The following is a 16,808-nucleotide window of genomic DNA, read 5'->3' on the forward strand; positions in this document are numbered from 1 at the left end:
TGACAGGGGTAAGGGGGGAGTGGTCATCCACAAGATCAACACAAGCAAAAGACAGGAGAGGAATCCAAACCCCAAACCTGTCAAGTTCCACAGAAAAATAAAATACAAGTAGCCACTTTTTCAATAGTGTAGAATCTGGCAACGTAGACTGGAGTTGGAGAAAAAATCCTGCCAACTACCGGCAAGGCTCCCATCATCCCTCTATGAGGGGCAGTGTTTGAATGGTGCCAATTTATTCAGTACTGTTAAAAATAAAAATGAGAAGAAAGAAATATGAGATGAATACAATAGAGAATGAGACTGAAATGGGCAAATCCCAAAGGTAACATTGATCTGTGGCTGCAACACACACACAAACACTCAGGCTTGTTGCCAAGAAGCATTCTGGTGGTCAAATGTGTATAATTGATAGAGTTGAGTTTGACACAACGCTGTAATGTAATCTGGGACTAGAGTCCCTATGGTGTTAGAGTGTGTGGGTGTATGTGTGTGAGAGATTGAAGAGGGAGGCGGGGTGGGGGGGGTGTAGTGGTTTGCAGGAAGAAGGGACAGGGATTTGCTGTGGGGACTGTAAATTTGATGTATTGGACGGCAGTTTTTCCTCCCTATACCAACCCCACGGGTTACACATGTAGGAACAATGGCCTTCTCTACTGTAATGGGCTTTTACCAAGAGGGACCACTTTCTCAATCACACACACTGTGTGTGTGTGTGTGTGTGTGTGTGCGCGTGTGTGTGTTTGACGTAACGTGTGCTTTCTCACTTCATTCACTTACACTGATGTACACTCAAAAAATGTTTTTATTGAATAAAGTTTCACATATGAAAGAAAACACAGCACTGTACTGTATATATGCAATCTGTATTTTAAGTTATTTCAGTTGTACATTTGTTGTGTTTGTGTGCTGAAGGGACTATTGATAATTGTTTAGAACAATTTTAATAATTAATTAATTGTGTAAGTCATTTATCAAGCAAAAATGCCAAACATTCACTGCTTCCAACTTTCCAAATGCGAGAATTTGCTGATTTTCTCAGTTTTATATCATTGTAATCTGAAAACCTTTGCGTGCAGCTGCATCAGTTAGAGGTTGTCACTTTGAGCTCTTGAGATGTACATTTTTCACTATTATTTTTTACATTTTATCAACCTTTACTTGTTTTATCAAACAATTAATAAATTTGTCAAAAAGGTTTAATCTGTAATGAAAATGAGCAGCCTTATTATATACAGAGCTATGACGTACGTAGAAAATAGTGCTTGTGTGTTTCATGTCTTGATTTTAGTGTGTTTTCCTTTCTGTGTGTTTCATGTCTTTTTTGGTTTGTGTGTGTGTGTGTGTGTGTGTGTGTGTATTTTCCTTGCTTTGTGTCTGCCTGACGGTATTCCTGCTTCTTTGTTCCTCTGTCACTCTGTGTCTAGTTTAATTGCAGGCCTTTAAGGGGGAATCGATTTGAGCAGCAAGATAACTAAGTTATCAAACTGTATAATTGACTGGCTGTCCCTTCTCTCTCTATCTTTTGCCTCCTCCCTGTTTCTTCTCTCATTTTGCTCATCCTGTCTTCATTCTCTATCCCTTTGCTCCCCTTCTCTGCCATCCATTTCACCCAACTTTCTCATCTGCTGACAATTTTCCTTTCCCCTCCCTGTCTTCCCCCTCTGTGCTCTCTCCCTTGCTGTTTTTCACCTCCACCCCCTCACACCAGGCCGACAGACCTGTCCACCAGAGAAGTTTGATTGCGGAGGGGCTGCCAGCAAATGTGTTTCGTTGTCATGGCGATGCGACGGAGAAAGGGACTGTGAGAACGGGGCAGATGAGGAGCAGTGCGCTGCAGGTAAGTTTGTGGTGGGTGGTGGAAATGTGGGATGGAGGGGGACAGGAAAAAAGGATAGAACAGTAACTACTTGGAGCTTAATTTGAACTCAACTTTAGTTTCCTGTCACTCACTGTGGGCAAAAGTCTGAAAAGCCTTAAAGCCTCTTCCTTTGAATCTGGACAGTGCAACTTTGCAGGGTTAGCAGATGCTTTCAAAAGAACAGAACTGGCTTTTTTTATTTGAATGACTTTATTACCCAGAAATAATTTGACACAAGTAAATTGCTCTCATGTAAATTTCCACTCACTACTGGCTGCTGGCAGCAGAGATGATGAAGAAAATTGTTTTGCAGTAGGTTAAAGATCATTAGTGAATCCAGTGTTCTCAGTACAGAGTGCTCTTTTGCTGCTATTTGTTTACTGCATGTCCTCTCTTTGATTAATACAGAATACAAATAGTATAATCTGCAGAACGGCTCAAATGAAGCTATGGGACTTTCAATAGCTATTTCTTTTTCAGATGATAAAATGATGGAAATTCAATTTTAAGGGTGTATAAAGTCATACGTCTTTTGAAATGCATATAGCACTCACAAGCATACTTGTACTTTAAAGCACCTCACTTTTGAAAACTGAAGACCCTGCAAACTCTTCTAGTGTAAAAATGGGTGAAGATTGTAAAGGAGGCAGGAAGAGCAGAGGTGAGCAGAGAAACGATGATAACAAAAAATAGAAGACTGAAATGGTGATGTCGGAGGTGAGAACCAGAGACAAGAGAGGAAAAATAACTTAAAAAGCTTAAGGTCCCATGTGATAATATTTCTAGAAATGTAGTATTAAGGCACCTCTTGTTTCAGTAATAACTGCGTATGTATTTTGACAGAGGTTTCCTTTCAGACCCTGGGGTGATGATCAATCCTAAATTCAGATCTAAAAGAATACTTTAAAAATGTCAAAACTGGGGATATGTGGCTTTTACCAAATATGAGATATGCAAAGCAAGCGTAGACGTTTTCTACCCAGTCACCTGGGTCGTCATATATTTTAAGATTCATTTAAAATCTGGTCCATGCAGCCAGGAGTATTTTTAACTCAACGTCATAGCTGCCAAAAAAGTAAAATGTTTCATCTTTTCATTTATTTATATATATTTGCTGTTATGTGTCTAGAGATGTCAAACATGATCTGTTTTTCCTCCCTGCAATCTTGTCCTTGTTTTTAGCTGTTGCTCGATTAGCTGGAAATGGGGAAAAGCACTTCACTCTGCAGTTGGGCCACCAAGGCGAACACAGTCTTACACATACATTAGGGCTCAGTTTTTGTAAATGAAGATGCAGAGTACAATACTCAGTGCGTCATGCACAGATAGCAGAGGGCGTGGTGGCACACTGTAGTGTTTTCATAGGCAGAGGTGCGTGGTGCACCCACAGTGTACAAATGGGTTGCTATTAGGAATAATATTACTTATATTAATCATGTGTGGGTGTGTTAGGGGTTGGTTAGGGGCTGATGATTGTAGCCAATCATATTTGCTCCTGTCATCCCCTTTAAAACCAGTGCTATCCCTACCAAAGTCTCATTCTTGAACACAAATTCTAACATACACAAACATAATTATTCTGTAGTCATGGAGTAGCGGACATGGGCATCTTTGTTGTACTGTCAGAATAAGACATGACTAAAGAAAAACCAAAACCAAAAGTTCACACAGATTTATGTTGAAAAAGGCAGTATCCTTTCCAGGTAATCAATATATTTCGACCAACATGTTTCTGTCTTGGTTTCAATCATTCTGCAAGACTGGATGTCATATTTCAGTGTTGGATATCTCAAATGCTCATACACACGGCTTAGTTTGCTTTATACGAAATCTACAAACCACAGACACAGATACAGACACAAACACACCCTCACACTTTTGTATAGTCCCATACACATGCACTCACATCACATTATCTAGCCTATATCCTCACAGCTGGCATCAAAGCTGTAAAAAGGGCATTGATTTTCATCAGCATAAACAACTGGCCTTCAGCATTATTGATTTTAAACCTGCGACACACACACACACTCAAACACACACATGCACACACAGCATTTTTTTTGAAGAAGAAGAATATAGATTGCATGTAATAGTCTCCCATTACTAAACCTGTGTTCTGTTAGATAGAACAAGAAACCACTTTAAATGTATATGTACAGACAATTTCTGTATAAACATCTGTATGTGGGTGTCTTTGTGAGAACAAGTATGACTTTTGGACCTTCAGAGTAATTACATTTTTGTGGAGTGAAGGTGAAGTCATTGTGGCCCTTATGTGTACATCCAAAGATGTGTAAAATAGTAAGTGAAACTACCATTTTTAATGAACTTTACTGAATGAACCAGAGGCAATTTAGATAAAATTATATCCAAATTTTAATTAATTTTAATTTCGAGTTGTGCAATCTCATCACTTTAAATATCCTGGAGGTAGCATGGTAATCTAACAACAACTAGCTACAAAAAAACACCCACATGTATTTTAAATACTATTATTAAGCTATTGCTGTTTACTGTAACATGCTCCGTTCAAACCTTAAATATCAGCTAACTATCAGAAGCTCACCACACCAGTCACAGGGATACATTGTAAGTACATTGCATGCCCACTCTACGCTATTGAAGGTCAGATTTTACTTCACTTTTATTTCCATTGAGGCATCCTGTGGTCATTGTCCGTCTCGTCTTTTTCATAATTTCTTCTCTCCCATCTAGTCATCTCTCCCTCTGTCTATTTTTCTTTCACTTTCTTTATCCCTCTGTTTTACGTTGGGATCTGGTCCACAGTTTGTTGCAGTCTATGAGCAAATATTTTTCATTTGAATTAAATTTAAGAGGAGCATATGTCAGAAACACTTGATTTTGTTTTTATCAAGATAGATAGCAATGAAAATAGAAATAAATAATGCAGGTTTGGCACAATCATCAACATGTCAAAAGTTGTGAAATCTTGAAAATATGATCAACTTTACAACTGTGAAACACCAACAGACTGCCCAATAATAAACAGATTCCAGTTTTGTCAATATAAATGTTTTTGACATTCAGAAATCTTCTTATAGCATTTGCTTCAACCCAACTTATGCAAACATATGAAATTTACAATTTATCTCAATTTCGCTACATTTCAAAAGTTTTCTTGCCAAGTGGCAGAAACATATCTTCACTCCCCCTTTTCACTTCCCATTTGCGCAACTCCCTCTGATGTTGGTCCTCACTTTCTCTGGATGTTTCTCTCTCGTGTTCATTCATCTCCATTTTCCTCCTCCTGTTTGTAAGTTGGGGAGTGCAGGCTGCTAGTACATCAATCATCACATTAGGGAGTTTGTGTCCACGGCCTGATGAAAACAACAGCCCCTGTTGATTTAGTCATGTAACCCAAGCTGCCATTGCCTTGTTCACATACCATCTCTGTCTCTCTGATGTACAATATAAACTGTCTAAAAACAAGAGTGCTTTCTCTCTTCTCTTTCTTGCCCATCACAGGCACCTGCACTTTTTTATTCTCTTTTAATTCCTGCGTAATAAGGGGCAATCAGACACCATATGTTCTTTCCATTGCCTTTCAGCTATCTGACCTGTGTGATGCTCTATCCCTTATTGCTGTGGAAAATAAAGTGGTTAATACAGCTGTGAAATATTTCAAAGGGGTCTCGATGATAATTGATTTCCTGTGTTACCTGAGTTTATGCATAAAAGTCCACTTCAAAGGCCACACAATGGATCCTTTAGCTCGTTCTTTTTTTCTTTATATCAAAGTTTAAGTGAATTTTCAGTAAGCTGTAGCCATGTCACAAAAAACTGAATTAAGTGTGCAAAAATAAAAACACTTTAACTTGTTACTGTCCTGAGGCATATTCACATTACAGTGGGAAAACAAGGGTCTTGCACTGCACGTTTCACATTGGTTGGCGCAGTATTTACCACTATGAAACTCCTGGTGGTGCTGTACCAAATGACGCCACCTTAGCTATAGTCCTAATGTCGCTAGCATTAGATTGATATAGATATTGTAACAAACCTCGTAGCTGCATCTGCATGCTGATATTTCGCTAAGCGAATATCTTTTGTGTCTGGTCCCGGCTCCGCGCACTGCGGATATCCGTCACAACACACCACATACTGTACACAATAATGGAGGAGGCACGCAATAATTGACGGACTGACTGTCTCGATCCCTTCTAGCCTGGAATACCAGACAAAACAAAAATCATCATATTGGGGCACCCCATTAGCTCTCCTGGGGCCCTTTGCTGCATATCACCCCCCTCCCCCCCCCCCCTTCTCTTTCTCTTTCTCTCCCCCTCCTTTCCTGTCTCTCACTGCAGCTGTCACTGTCCAATAAAGGCAAAAATGCCCAAAACAATAATCTAAAAAAAAAAATCATATTTAGTTTTACACTGATAATGCACAGTTGTGAAAGCTCAGTCAAAAGAGAAGAGTAATTAAAATATTTGCAAATGAGAAAACCATTTCAACACCACATTATAAAAAAGATAATATATCAGATGTATCAGTCTACCTTCCTCTTCTCCTGTCACTCAGCACTCATTGTATGCATTTATTAAAATATAAGAGGTATAAAGATAAATCAGACAAACATTCATTTTGGGTAGCATAAAACCTAATCAAGGTGTTGTTAAATTTATCATTCTTAGAAAATGTATTTATTCTTGATGTTATGGACACAGACATAACAAAACTGGGTACTGTATGTACATATAACAAAGCACAGCTTTGTTATAGCAGTTGGGGGTAGAATACTGTATGAATGACTCTGCCAGACTGGCTTTCTGGTAATGCCAACATTTCTGCAACACACGCCACCATTCAGGGTTATCAGTAATAGGTTGATACACAGTTATTTCTAAAAGGTCTTTGGAAATGCAACAGAAATAATTGTTTAAAAAAACATGCAGGGGTTGTTGGGAGCTTGTGTGTTCCATGCTACATTTGTTTAATGGTGGCATGCTAATGAATGTTTTCATAAACTATATTAAAGCTATAATATTCACTCTGCAGTGTAGAAGTGTGTATATTCAGTACTACACCACCAACAAACACACATTCATTTTATCATTTAACCCCTAGAAAATATACTTCCTTTTTGAAATCTGCTGCTTTCACCCCCACCCCCTTCAAATCCATTCCTTCATCCTCCCCACCAGCCGCTTCCACCACCTCTGATCTCCTCTGCACTCTCTCCATCCCTCCCTCCCACAGCAGCTACAATTGGAGTACAGCTAACGTTAATTAGGGCTGCTAATTGAGCATATCCAAATGTTGAATAAAACATGGATCCAGGAAGAGAGGTTCTTTATTACATTAAGAGGAGGCCTCTGAAGAAAGTTTATGAGCCTTTAATTTATGTTAATGTGAAATCACAGTCGTTTAGGCAAACAGCCACTGCTAGCTGTGTGTTTGCATGCTTCAGGGTGTGTGTGTGTGTGTGTGTAGGTAAAACATAATTTGTTATGTTTGAGTAAAGGGGTGCTTACATGACGGATGGCCTCCCTTTTGTTTGCAGAATGCTAATTTTGCTTTTTTTTTTCTTATTAGATGAAGATTTAAAGCAAAATATAATTGAAAAATGTTCTTTACCTGCTCACCACTTTACTTTTAATTTCAACAAATTGAACTGCTGAGGTGCGGATTCAGCTAGTGTAGGAATGATCCAGCTTGCTTAAGGTTGATCACCAGAGAAGTTTACATTTCCACAAACCTAATAAGATCACGCACACTTAAATGAGAACAGACACTCATGGATTAGGTGATTTTCTCCAAACCTCTCAATGCATTACAAATGTCTGTTAATAGAAGCAAAAAAAAAAAATCTGTCTGTGTGCTGGAATTAAGAAGTTGGGTTAATTTAATTGTCCACAAGTAAGGGAATGAATTCCCCAATATATTAATTAATTAATATATTAATTAAATGTGTCTGTTTGTTTGTGTCATTACATCCTGGGGAAATAAGAAAGTAGAATTATTCGTCACTGAAACTCTCTTTCTCTGTGTTTTTATCCTCATAGTCTTTCTTACCCACTCACTGCGTCCTCTCCCTCTAATACTTTCATTTATGTGTGCATGCGCCAACGTGCATGCTGCCTGATGCCGCTGCTCCATCTCGTCGTCTTACTTTTTCCAACTTTTAGCTTTCCTTTTTCTTAAAAACGTGAGTAAACTTTTGCGTAAGTGCAATGTAAGCTACCAGAGTCAGACGGAGTTCCGTGAGTGTAGTTTGATGTGCTTCTCAGAGACATGGCTACACCAGGATATCCCGTATCATAACGTTTCCATCGACGGCTTTCAGACTGTTTGGGCCGACAGGGATCACACCGGGAGCGGTAAGCGGAAAGGTGGCAGGCTTGCTGTGCTGGTCAACAACAGACGGTGTAACCCTGGTCACATTACTATCAAGTAGAGTATCTGTAGCCCGGACATTGAACTGTTAGCTGTGGGACTCTGGCCATATTATTTGCCACGTGAATTCTCACATGCCATTGTTGTGGCTGTTTACATCCCCCCCAGACTCAATACCCGAGTGCACTCATATTAATCTCTGGTGACTTCAACCATGTCAGTGTTTCAACAACACTGACTAATTTCACCCAGTTTGTGAGTTGTCCTGCTAGAGACGAGAGGATACTGGACCTGCTGTATGCTAATGTTAAGGACGCATACAGCACCCCCGTAGGTCAGACCACAACCTGGTTCACTTTAAACCCTGCTATGTGCCTCTGGTTAAAAGGCAGCCTGCGACCACAAGGACAGTGAGGAGATGGTCAGAGAAGGCCTATGAGACTTCATGGATGTTTCTAGGAGACAAACTGGGATGCACTCTGTGAGCCTCATGGAGAGGACATTAACGGGCTTACTGAGTGCATCACTGGCTACATTAACTTCTGTGTGGACTGCACAGTCCCAACTAAGACGGTCCATTGTTATCCAAATAACAAACCGTGGGTAACAAAGGACATCAAAGACATCCTGAATGCCAAGAGGAGGGCCTTTACCGATGGTAATAGGGAGGAGGTGAGGGCAATCCAGGCTGACCTGAAGGTGAAGATCAGGGAGGCCAAGGAGAAGTACAGGATGAAGCTGGAGTGGAAACTCCAGCAGAACAACATGAGAGAGGTGTGCCAGTGGCTCCAAGGACTACGGACCGGTGGCACTGACCTCCCACATAATGAATACCATGGAGAGACTGGTGCTGGAACAGCTGCAGCCCATGGTCAGACCCCTCCAGGACCCTCTTCAGTTCGCCTACCAGCCCCGGCTGGGAGTTAAGGACGCCATCATCTTCCTGCTGAACCGCATCCACACCCACCTGGACAAGCCAGCAAGCACAGTGAGGATCATGTTTTTTTACTTCTCCAGTGCTTTAAACACCATCCGACCAGCCCTGCTGGGTGAGAAGCTGGGAGCGATGCAGGTGGATGCCCCCCTCGTGTCCTGGATTGTTGACTACCTGACTGGCAGACCACAACATGTGCGTCTGCAGCACTGTGTGTCGGACAGCATGGTCAGCAACACTGGGGCCCCTCAGGGGACTGTCCTCTCTCCCTTCCTCTTCACCATCTACACCATAGACTTCAGCTACCACACAGAGTCCTGCCACCTTCAGAAGTTTTCTGATGACTCTACTGTGGTGGGATGTATCAGCGGTGGTGATGAGACTGAGTACAGGGCTGTGGTGGTTAACTTTGTCTGATGGTGTGAGCAGAACCATCTGCAGCTCAATGCGACAAAGTCTAAGGGGCTGGTTGCAGATCTACGAAGGGCCAAGGCACCAGTGACCCCGGTTTCCATCCAGGGGGTCAGTGTGGGCATTGTAGCGGATTACAAGTACCTGGGAGTACACATGGACAATATACTGGACTGAGCTAAGAACAATCAGCACAGGAAGGGCCAGAGCCGCCTCTATTTTCTGAGGAGGCTGAGGTCCTTCAACATCTGCTGGACAATGCTTAGGATGTTTTATGAGTCTGTGGTGGCCAGTGCTATCCTGTATGCTGTTGCTTGCTGGGGCTGCAGGGTGAGGGTAGCAGATGCTAACAGGCTCAACAAACTGATCCGTAAGGCCAGTGACATTGTGGGGGTGGAGCTGGACTCTGTCGGTGGTGAGGAGGATGCTGGCCAAACCACATGGCATCTTGGACAGTGTCTCCCACCCACTCCATGACAGTACCAGTACCTTCAGCGAAAGATTCATCCCCCCAAAATTCACCACAGAGCGCCACAGGAAGTCATTCCTGCCTGTGGCCATCAAACTCTTTAACTCCTCCCTCTGTATGACCCTAAGTCACTAAACTGGACATTGGATCATTAACATTACTGCAATACTTGAAATAATTGTGCAATATTCTCTGTTTAATACTCCTGTGCAATATACTCTGTTTTCAGTTTAAAATTCCCTATTTATTGATATTTATTCATACTTCTATTACTGCTGTGCAATATCCACCGTCTCATAATCATCTTAATAAGCTACACTTAACTTGACAGTACTCATTACTGCACTATTACTTATTACTTATAACTTATATTGTTACATTGTATTATACCGTACATACTTATCAACCTCTAAATCCACTTCGGTACTTACACTTATTTTAGCTTTTATACTTCCACTATGTACATAATTTATCTTACCTGTATTATGGCGAATTCTATTTTGATTTGCTTAGCACTTCTATTCCTTCTATTCTCAAGTGTGCATTGACGTGACAGTGAGCAGCTGTCACGAAAGAGTTTCCCCTCGGGGATCAATAAAGTATTTCTGATTCTGATTCTGATAACCCGACGGTAGCAGCAGCTTAGCTATATCACAGTCAGGCAGGCTATTTCTGATCCTTATGGAGCTACGAAAATACTGTAATCATGTCAGTGTAGCTAGCATACTAATATATATGATGGAGTTACCTTTATTAGATCAACTAGCACCTACAGTACATACTGTAGCTCCCACTTTAAACTTCTGTCTTATTGGAAATGCATGATAAACATACTGTACATCTGTCACATTGGGTCTCTGGACAGACAGATTAAACACTCTTACTGTGTATTATTCTGAACTGTTGCAACCATTTAAAATCTTCAACAAACTACTGTATGTAGTTTTATGTTCCTTTGACAGAAGTATGTTGATTAATGATGTTTCAGTCTTACCTCATACACCTCATAAACGCACAAAAAAACATTTTGCTTTGCGTGTTGGCTAATGTCAAGATCTCAAACTGGATTTAAGCATCCAATAGTGGAATCATCCACCTTCATTTAACAAGTTTTGAGTGAAAATGTCACAATATTACATACTTTATATACTTTATATATCACATTATGTACTTTGTTGTTACACACATTTCTTAACAAATCTGTTCTTTTAAAAGTTGTTGTTCTTTGAATTGCTGCGCTGGATGTAACATTCCAACATGGTTTATAGTATAACACTTTTCACTTTCACTTTACAAAAATAAAGACTCAGGTTTGATCCTTGGCTTAGCTTACTTCGCTTGGATCCAGTCAGTTTTGTTTCTTCTCTGTACAATATCAGTACTCACTCCATAAACACAGACAGTTCCGACAGAGAGAAAGACAGTAGTCAGAGAGGCTCCTGCAGGCCCTGGGGACCTGTTGCTCTTTTCACATCAGCCTGTACTGCTGTGTTACATTACAGCAAGCTGTTGCTGGATCAATGCCCACCAGGGATATGTTAGTTGGTGTTTTATAGCAGGGCAGAGAGGGGCAGAGGAGAGGGAGACATTGTGTGTGTGCTGTAGGTGTGTTATTCTGGTAGGAAGTAGAAGGAGGGGAGTGAATAAAGTGGCACGTCTTAAGTGTTTATACAGATACAAGTTTGTCGGTAAGTTTAAGTGCTTTCTACACAGAGGAAACATCCTAGGTGAACACAGTGAGATACAAACTGTACACACATGCACGCGCATACACAAACATGTAAACCCGCACATCCCCTCCCCCAGACATCTACACACATGCAATATATAACTTCTTTAGTCCAGCCCGCTGTTGGCTACAGTAAATGTAACCTTTATTCCATTATTTGATAACAGATAAAAGAGGATGAAGAAAAGTCCACCCACATAAAAAAATACAGTATGTAGTATGTAAGTGGTTTTACCTTTTTTATCTTGCTTCGCTTGTATTTCCACTAGAAGAGGTGGCTGCATAGACACAGAGTGGTAGCCTCTTGTCTCAGAGTTTCTTCCCATTATGTTCTCCTTCATTTATAATCCTTTGACTGCTCTCACTTTGTGTGTAGGTGTAATGTAGTGGAGCACCAGCACACAAACAGGCTCACTGCGCACCCAGAGGCGTTTGCACTTGCTTCAGACACAGACCGTTTTCTTCCAACGATAGCTTTAAGAACGTTACTCATTCCTCTTTCACCCTCAACCCCATCCTTTCCCCTGCACATACATACGCTTGCACACACTCTCTCAGAATCAAATGGAGATGACAAGGAAGCCTGCTTCTCTAAAAATTGACCAAAGTGAAACCACAACTTTGCTCCAACCTAAGGGGGCTGCAACAGAATGTAAAAAAAGTCAGAGAGGAGGGATATTTTCATTTTTTCTGCTTTCCTGGCCAGTAACCTATAAACAGCTGAAGCCCCAGACCACTTCAGGCAAGCGAGTGTTGTCAAAGCCTTCTCCCACAATGTATTTTTATACGTTTTTTTTAGCCTCTTTAAAAAGATTATAAAAATTGTCTTTCTGTCCATATTGTGACCTAAACTGACTATTAGCTGCTAGTTACTATACTAAAGATAGTAGCTGTTAACTTGCTGGTAAAGACTAGCTATTATCTAGTTAAGCTAATGTAAGTTTTGCCACTAGAAGCCCATGTTACACAATGTTTTTATACAGGTTTTCCTCTCTGAAGAGATGAGAAATACAGTATGTACTACCATTTCTGTCCATATTGTGACCCAAATGGCTGTTAGCTAACATTACCTACTAAAGCTAGCAGCAGCTACCTACCTAGTAAACACTAGCTACTTGCTAGTAAAGCTGATCTACTACTAAAGCTAATCTACTACAGTACTACCACTTTACGCAGTTTCACCTCACTTGCAATTGCAGTTGTTTTTTTCACCACAAAAACCAACTGTACCAATTGTATGTTTGTCTGACAGCTTTAGACTCTATCTCAAAAGAACTCCACATTTGTCTGCTATTTTTATCCAGACCCTCTCCCTTTTCCTCCTCTCTGTAGTTGCGTCTTTTTTCTTTTTTTTTTTCACTTTTTGGCTTTATATACAATTGTCTTCTAAGATTTTAAGATTTACTTCCCATTCAGTCTCAACACACGTCCACTCTTGGGAGCTGTAGTTTTCAAATCAATAACTAAACAATTGTTGTTACATCATAATACTATATTTCTGCAATGATCAGTTTCTCAAATTTTAACAGTACACACCTCTTTAGCTTATAAACCTCTGTGTGATTTCTTTAAGAAAGGCTGATGACAGACACAATCTAAAATGAAGTGAAACAGACTCTAGCCTGGAAGGTTGAACTATGTCAAGGTGTAGCCTGTTAAATAGGTTAAAAACACATTGTAATATGGAGAAAGAAGCATGGTTTTAGCTGTGGAGAGTGATCAACATGAAAAACAACAACTCTATCATGCTGAGGCCATCTAAAATGGTAATTATGTCATTATCATGCAGCACCAATGGTAAAATGCAGGATTACATGTTTATTGTGGAGATGTAATCATCAATGACCTATTTTTAATGTATTCATAGATGTACTACTTAACAATTATCGGATTGAATGCAATTATTTTCCAGACAGGCATGCAGAGTGCCAGAGTGTGTGCCCATGTATTTGTGTGTTGTGTGTGCATGGGAGGGGTCAGGGGGTATTGATAAGATTTAATACTGTGTGGAGCCACAAGGATGGAGTGATGTCACATTTTACATTTAATGGCTGAAATCTAATGAAATATGAAATGAACAATGGCATCCACAGTGCACTTATGTCAATACACACGCCTACTTGTATGTAGAGACACACAAGGACATTCATCACACACTACCTGCACACACACACACATACACTGACATTCAATCTACTTTGATTGCTGGTGAGGCAGTTAATATTCAAGTCTAAGCTGCTGGTAGATGGCATAGTGATTGAGCTATTGAAATATCCTATTCTATTCAGTATACCGTCCCTGTTGGGCTGTGCGTGTGTGAGTGTGTGTGTGTGCGTGCAATCCCCATAGTCTCCACTCATCATGAAGGTGGTTAGGCGACAGTCTTTCCCTAGTGTATACCAATCAGGTTACACAAAGAGTTTCAGTCTCCCAGTGAATTTTGCGCCATTTTTCTCTTCATCTAAGCTGCCATTTCACTTGGATTGCCCAGGCTCTACTGCCACACTACAGTGAAGTCTTATTTTGACATGTTTTTATTCTGAGCAAAGACAATCTAACCAGCATAGGTGAATACAAAGGCTCTATTTGGAAGATCGTAGTGGAGAAGAAGTTGAAATGCTGTGGGTGCTGTGATTTATTTAGTTTTATCAGTTTGTTTATAGTAAAACAGTTACATGGTGGGGTCTAAAAGCACACAAGTGGTAAATGTGGTGTAAATCTAGACTTGATTGATTTGGAAAATGAAACTGGGTTTTGAAGCTAGATTTTTCTCTAAACAATTTTGGTATCACCAGCGACCATATGTTTTGTTTTTTTTGAGTACATGGTGTCATCCCTGATTGTTGATTTAAGAAAGCTCATGTCAACAATGACCAACACCAGCATCTTTGATAAATTCAGGAAGCTCAGCATCTAAACATCAACAGCTTTGTAGACTACAGGAGACAGCTATAGTCTGCTAAAATATGTGCACCCACAAATATGATCAAAGCTTCAGGTTATTTCAAATCCAAAACCACATTATAGCTCACCTTTCATCACTGCAGATATATTTACTTTATCTTTTTTTCTCTCTCAGCATTTTCTGCTTTGCTGGCTAAGGTGAAAGTTATTGAAAACAAAATTGTGTTCAAAGTAATCACAACAAGGAGCTGCTCACTGCATCAGCAGCCATCAGTTTGAATCCCAATTTGAAGAACTTGGCTTTATTTCATTAAGAGAAGTTAGCAGATTTCACTGAGAAAAATACAGCATCATGTTATTTAAGTAATATACTGTAAGTGTGCTGGTATTACACATTTGTGCTTCTAGTAAATGTGCAGTGTGTAATAAAGTGGAAAATATAAGTCTTCACTAGCACTATCTTGTATCATATTTCTTTATTTTTTTCACATCATCCAACCAAAAGAGGTGACTGACATATTAGATGGCGCTTTCCCACCAATGCTCCAAACATGTAGTGTCGGCTTTGTGCCTGGTAAACCCCATTTGGCCAGGCTGTTGGAAAGTGAATTTCTTCTGAAGCTTCCTTCTGTTTGTCAGTCAATGATAAATCTATTCTGAATGTCATCCCTCCTCACTGTCTATCTGTCTATTCCATTAGGAAAAGAGGATCACTTTTATGTTACAGCAAGTCGAAGAGCTGAGGGCTTAGGGCCTGCCTCTCTGGTGGTCACCAGTATATATGTGTGTGTGTGTGTATGCATGCTGCTATCCTCCCGCACCAATGCTTCAAAGGTCTAATGTAGCCAAAGTACTAATAAACACTTTGTGAGAGCCCTGGAGAGGGACTTCATGTCAAGTTGTCCATGTCTCTCTTCACACACACAGACACACACACTCTGGGCTTCTCTGGCCCTCCTGCAGAATGTGTTGCATCAAAAATATTATCTAAAACTGCCATTCCTCCCTCTTGTCCTCCTCCTCCTCCTTTCTCCCACATAGCTTCTCAGTGTTCAGTCCCCAACTAAGTGGCAGGCTAACATTTCTAGACCTGTGCAACACACAACCATCTTGTTACAGATGCAGGGATGCCAACGCCTCTGGCATTCTTCTTCCTCTGACGGTTTGCTGTTTTAATGATATCAAGGGTAATGGTGCCTGATACATAGCAAATGCTACATTAACTTACTGTCCTAAAAACACTGATTCAATACATGAATATGTGTTTGAGAGATGTGGAGTGCATGACAATGATGTGAAATTTGTGAAATTATTATGTCAGGTTTTTTGTGTATGTGCCTAGTAATATGTTACTTTTATGCAATTTAAAATTGGCACCCTGTAATTTTGTTCGTTGGTACCTCTAAAATGAGGTGTTATAAAGTAATTGCACACTGGTTTTACTTTAAAAACTGTACTTCCTGTTAATCTCCAGTATCTGTGGAGGTGGTGAAGTGGGTCAGCCAACATTAGTGACACCTTGACAGAGAGCTTGCTTGCTCTTTAGGAGACAATGTTGCATTGCACCATTAGTTTCAATTCATCAGTTGTCACTGTGCATGAGAAGGATTATCTTCCGAAGACCAAACTGACAAAAAGTTATAATAATTTGCACAAATGGGGTGAATAAATGATGCATCACCATTGCTCCTCTGCTGCAGTTGCAGTTGCAGCATTTTTCTTGAAAATGGCATTTAGCTTCTTCAGATGAAATAGAAGATAGTAAATAGAGTGGGTTTTTTTCACGAGTACATGACATTTTGCCTTTGTTTTGGTGAGGGGCATCCGGCTTTATCCAGTTAGGTTAGGAGAATGGAAGTGACAGGTCATGCAATAACACCAGTCTCAAATTACCCTCAAACCAGCAGAACTATTGGAAACTCCTCAGTCTGTTGCCCTGCCCAGCTCCATGTGAAATAATGTTTTGAGGCACTGGGTATTCACACTGCACAGCCCTGATGAAAACACGCACTGAAGTGTTGGATGCAGTTTGGGCTGGTATTTTAATAATTTGTGAATAATTGAATAGAAATTTTCCCTCCTTTTGGAATTTGTTTTTTTTCCTAACATCAATCCTCATGAATATAGATGGTGATTTGTT

At 40.3% G+C, this 16,808-nt stretch overlaps 1 protein-coding gene across 7 annotated transcripts in view; it reads left to right on the forward strand.

The window, feature by feature from the left end:
- lrp8 (low density lipoprotein receptor-related protein 8, apolipoprotein e receptor) overlaps positions 1-16,808 on the forward strand; it is a 179,235-nt gene that overhangs the window by 104,376 nt on the left and 58,051 nt on the right. For all 7 annotated transcript variants that reach the window (XM_044199272.1, XM_044199274.1, XM_044199278.1 and 4 more), the window contains exon 4: positions 1,709-1,837. In XM_044199272.1, the coding sequence (XP_044055207.1) occupies positions 1,709-1,837 (129 nt within the window). The remainder of the gene's footprint in view (positions 1-1,708; positions 1,838-16,808) is intronic.

This window comes from Siniperca chuatsi, linkage group LG6 (genome assembly GCF_020085105.1).
Source record: "Siniperca chuatsi isolate FFG_IHB_CAS linkage group LG6, ASM2008510v1, whole genome shotgun sequence".
Lineage (NCBI taxonomy): Eukaryota > Metazoa > Chordata > Actinopteri > Centrarchiformes > Sinipercidae > Siniperca > Siniperca chuatsi.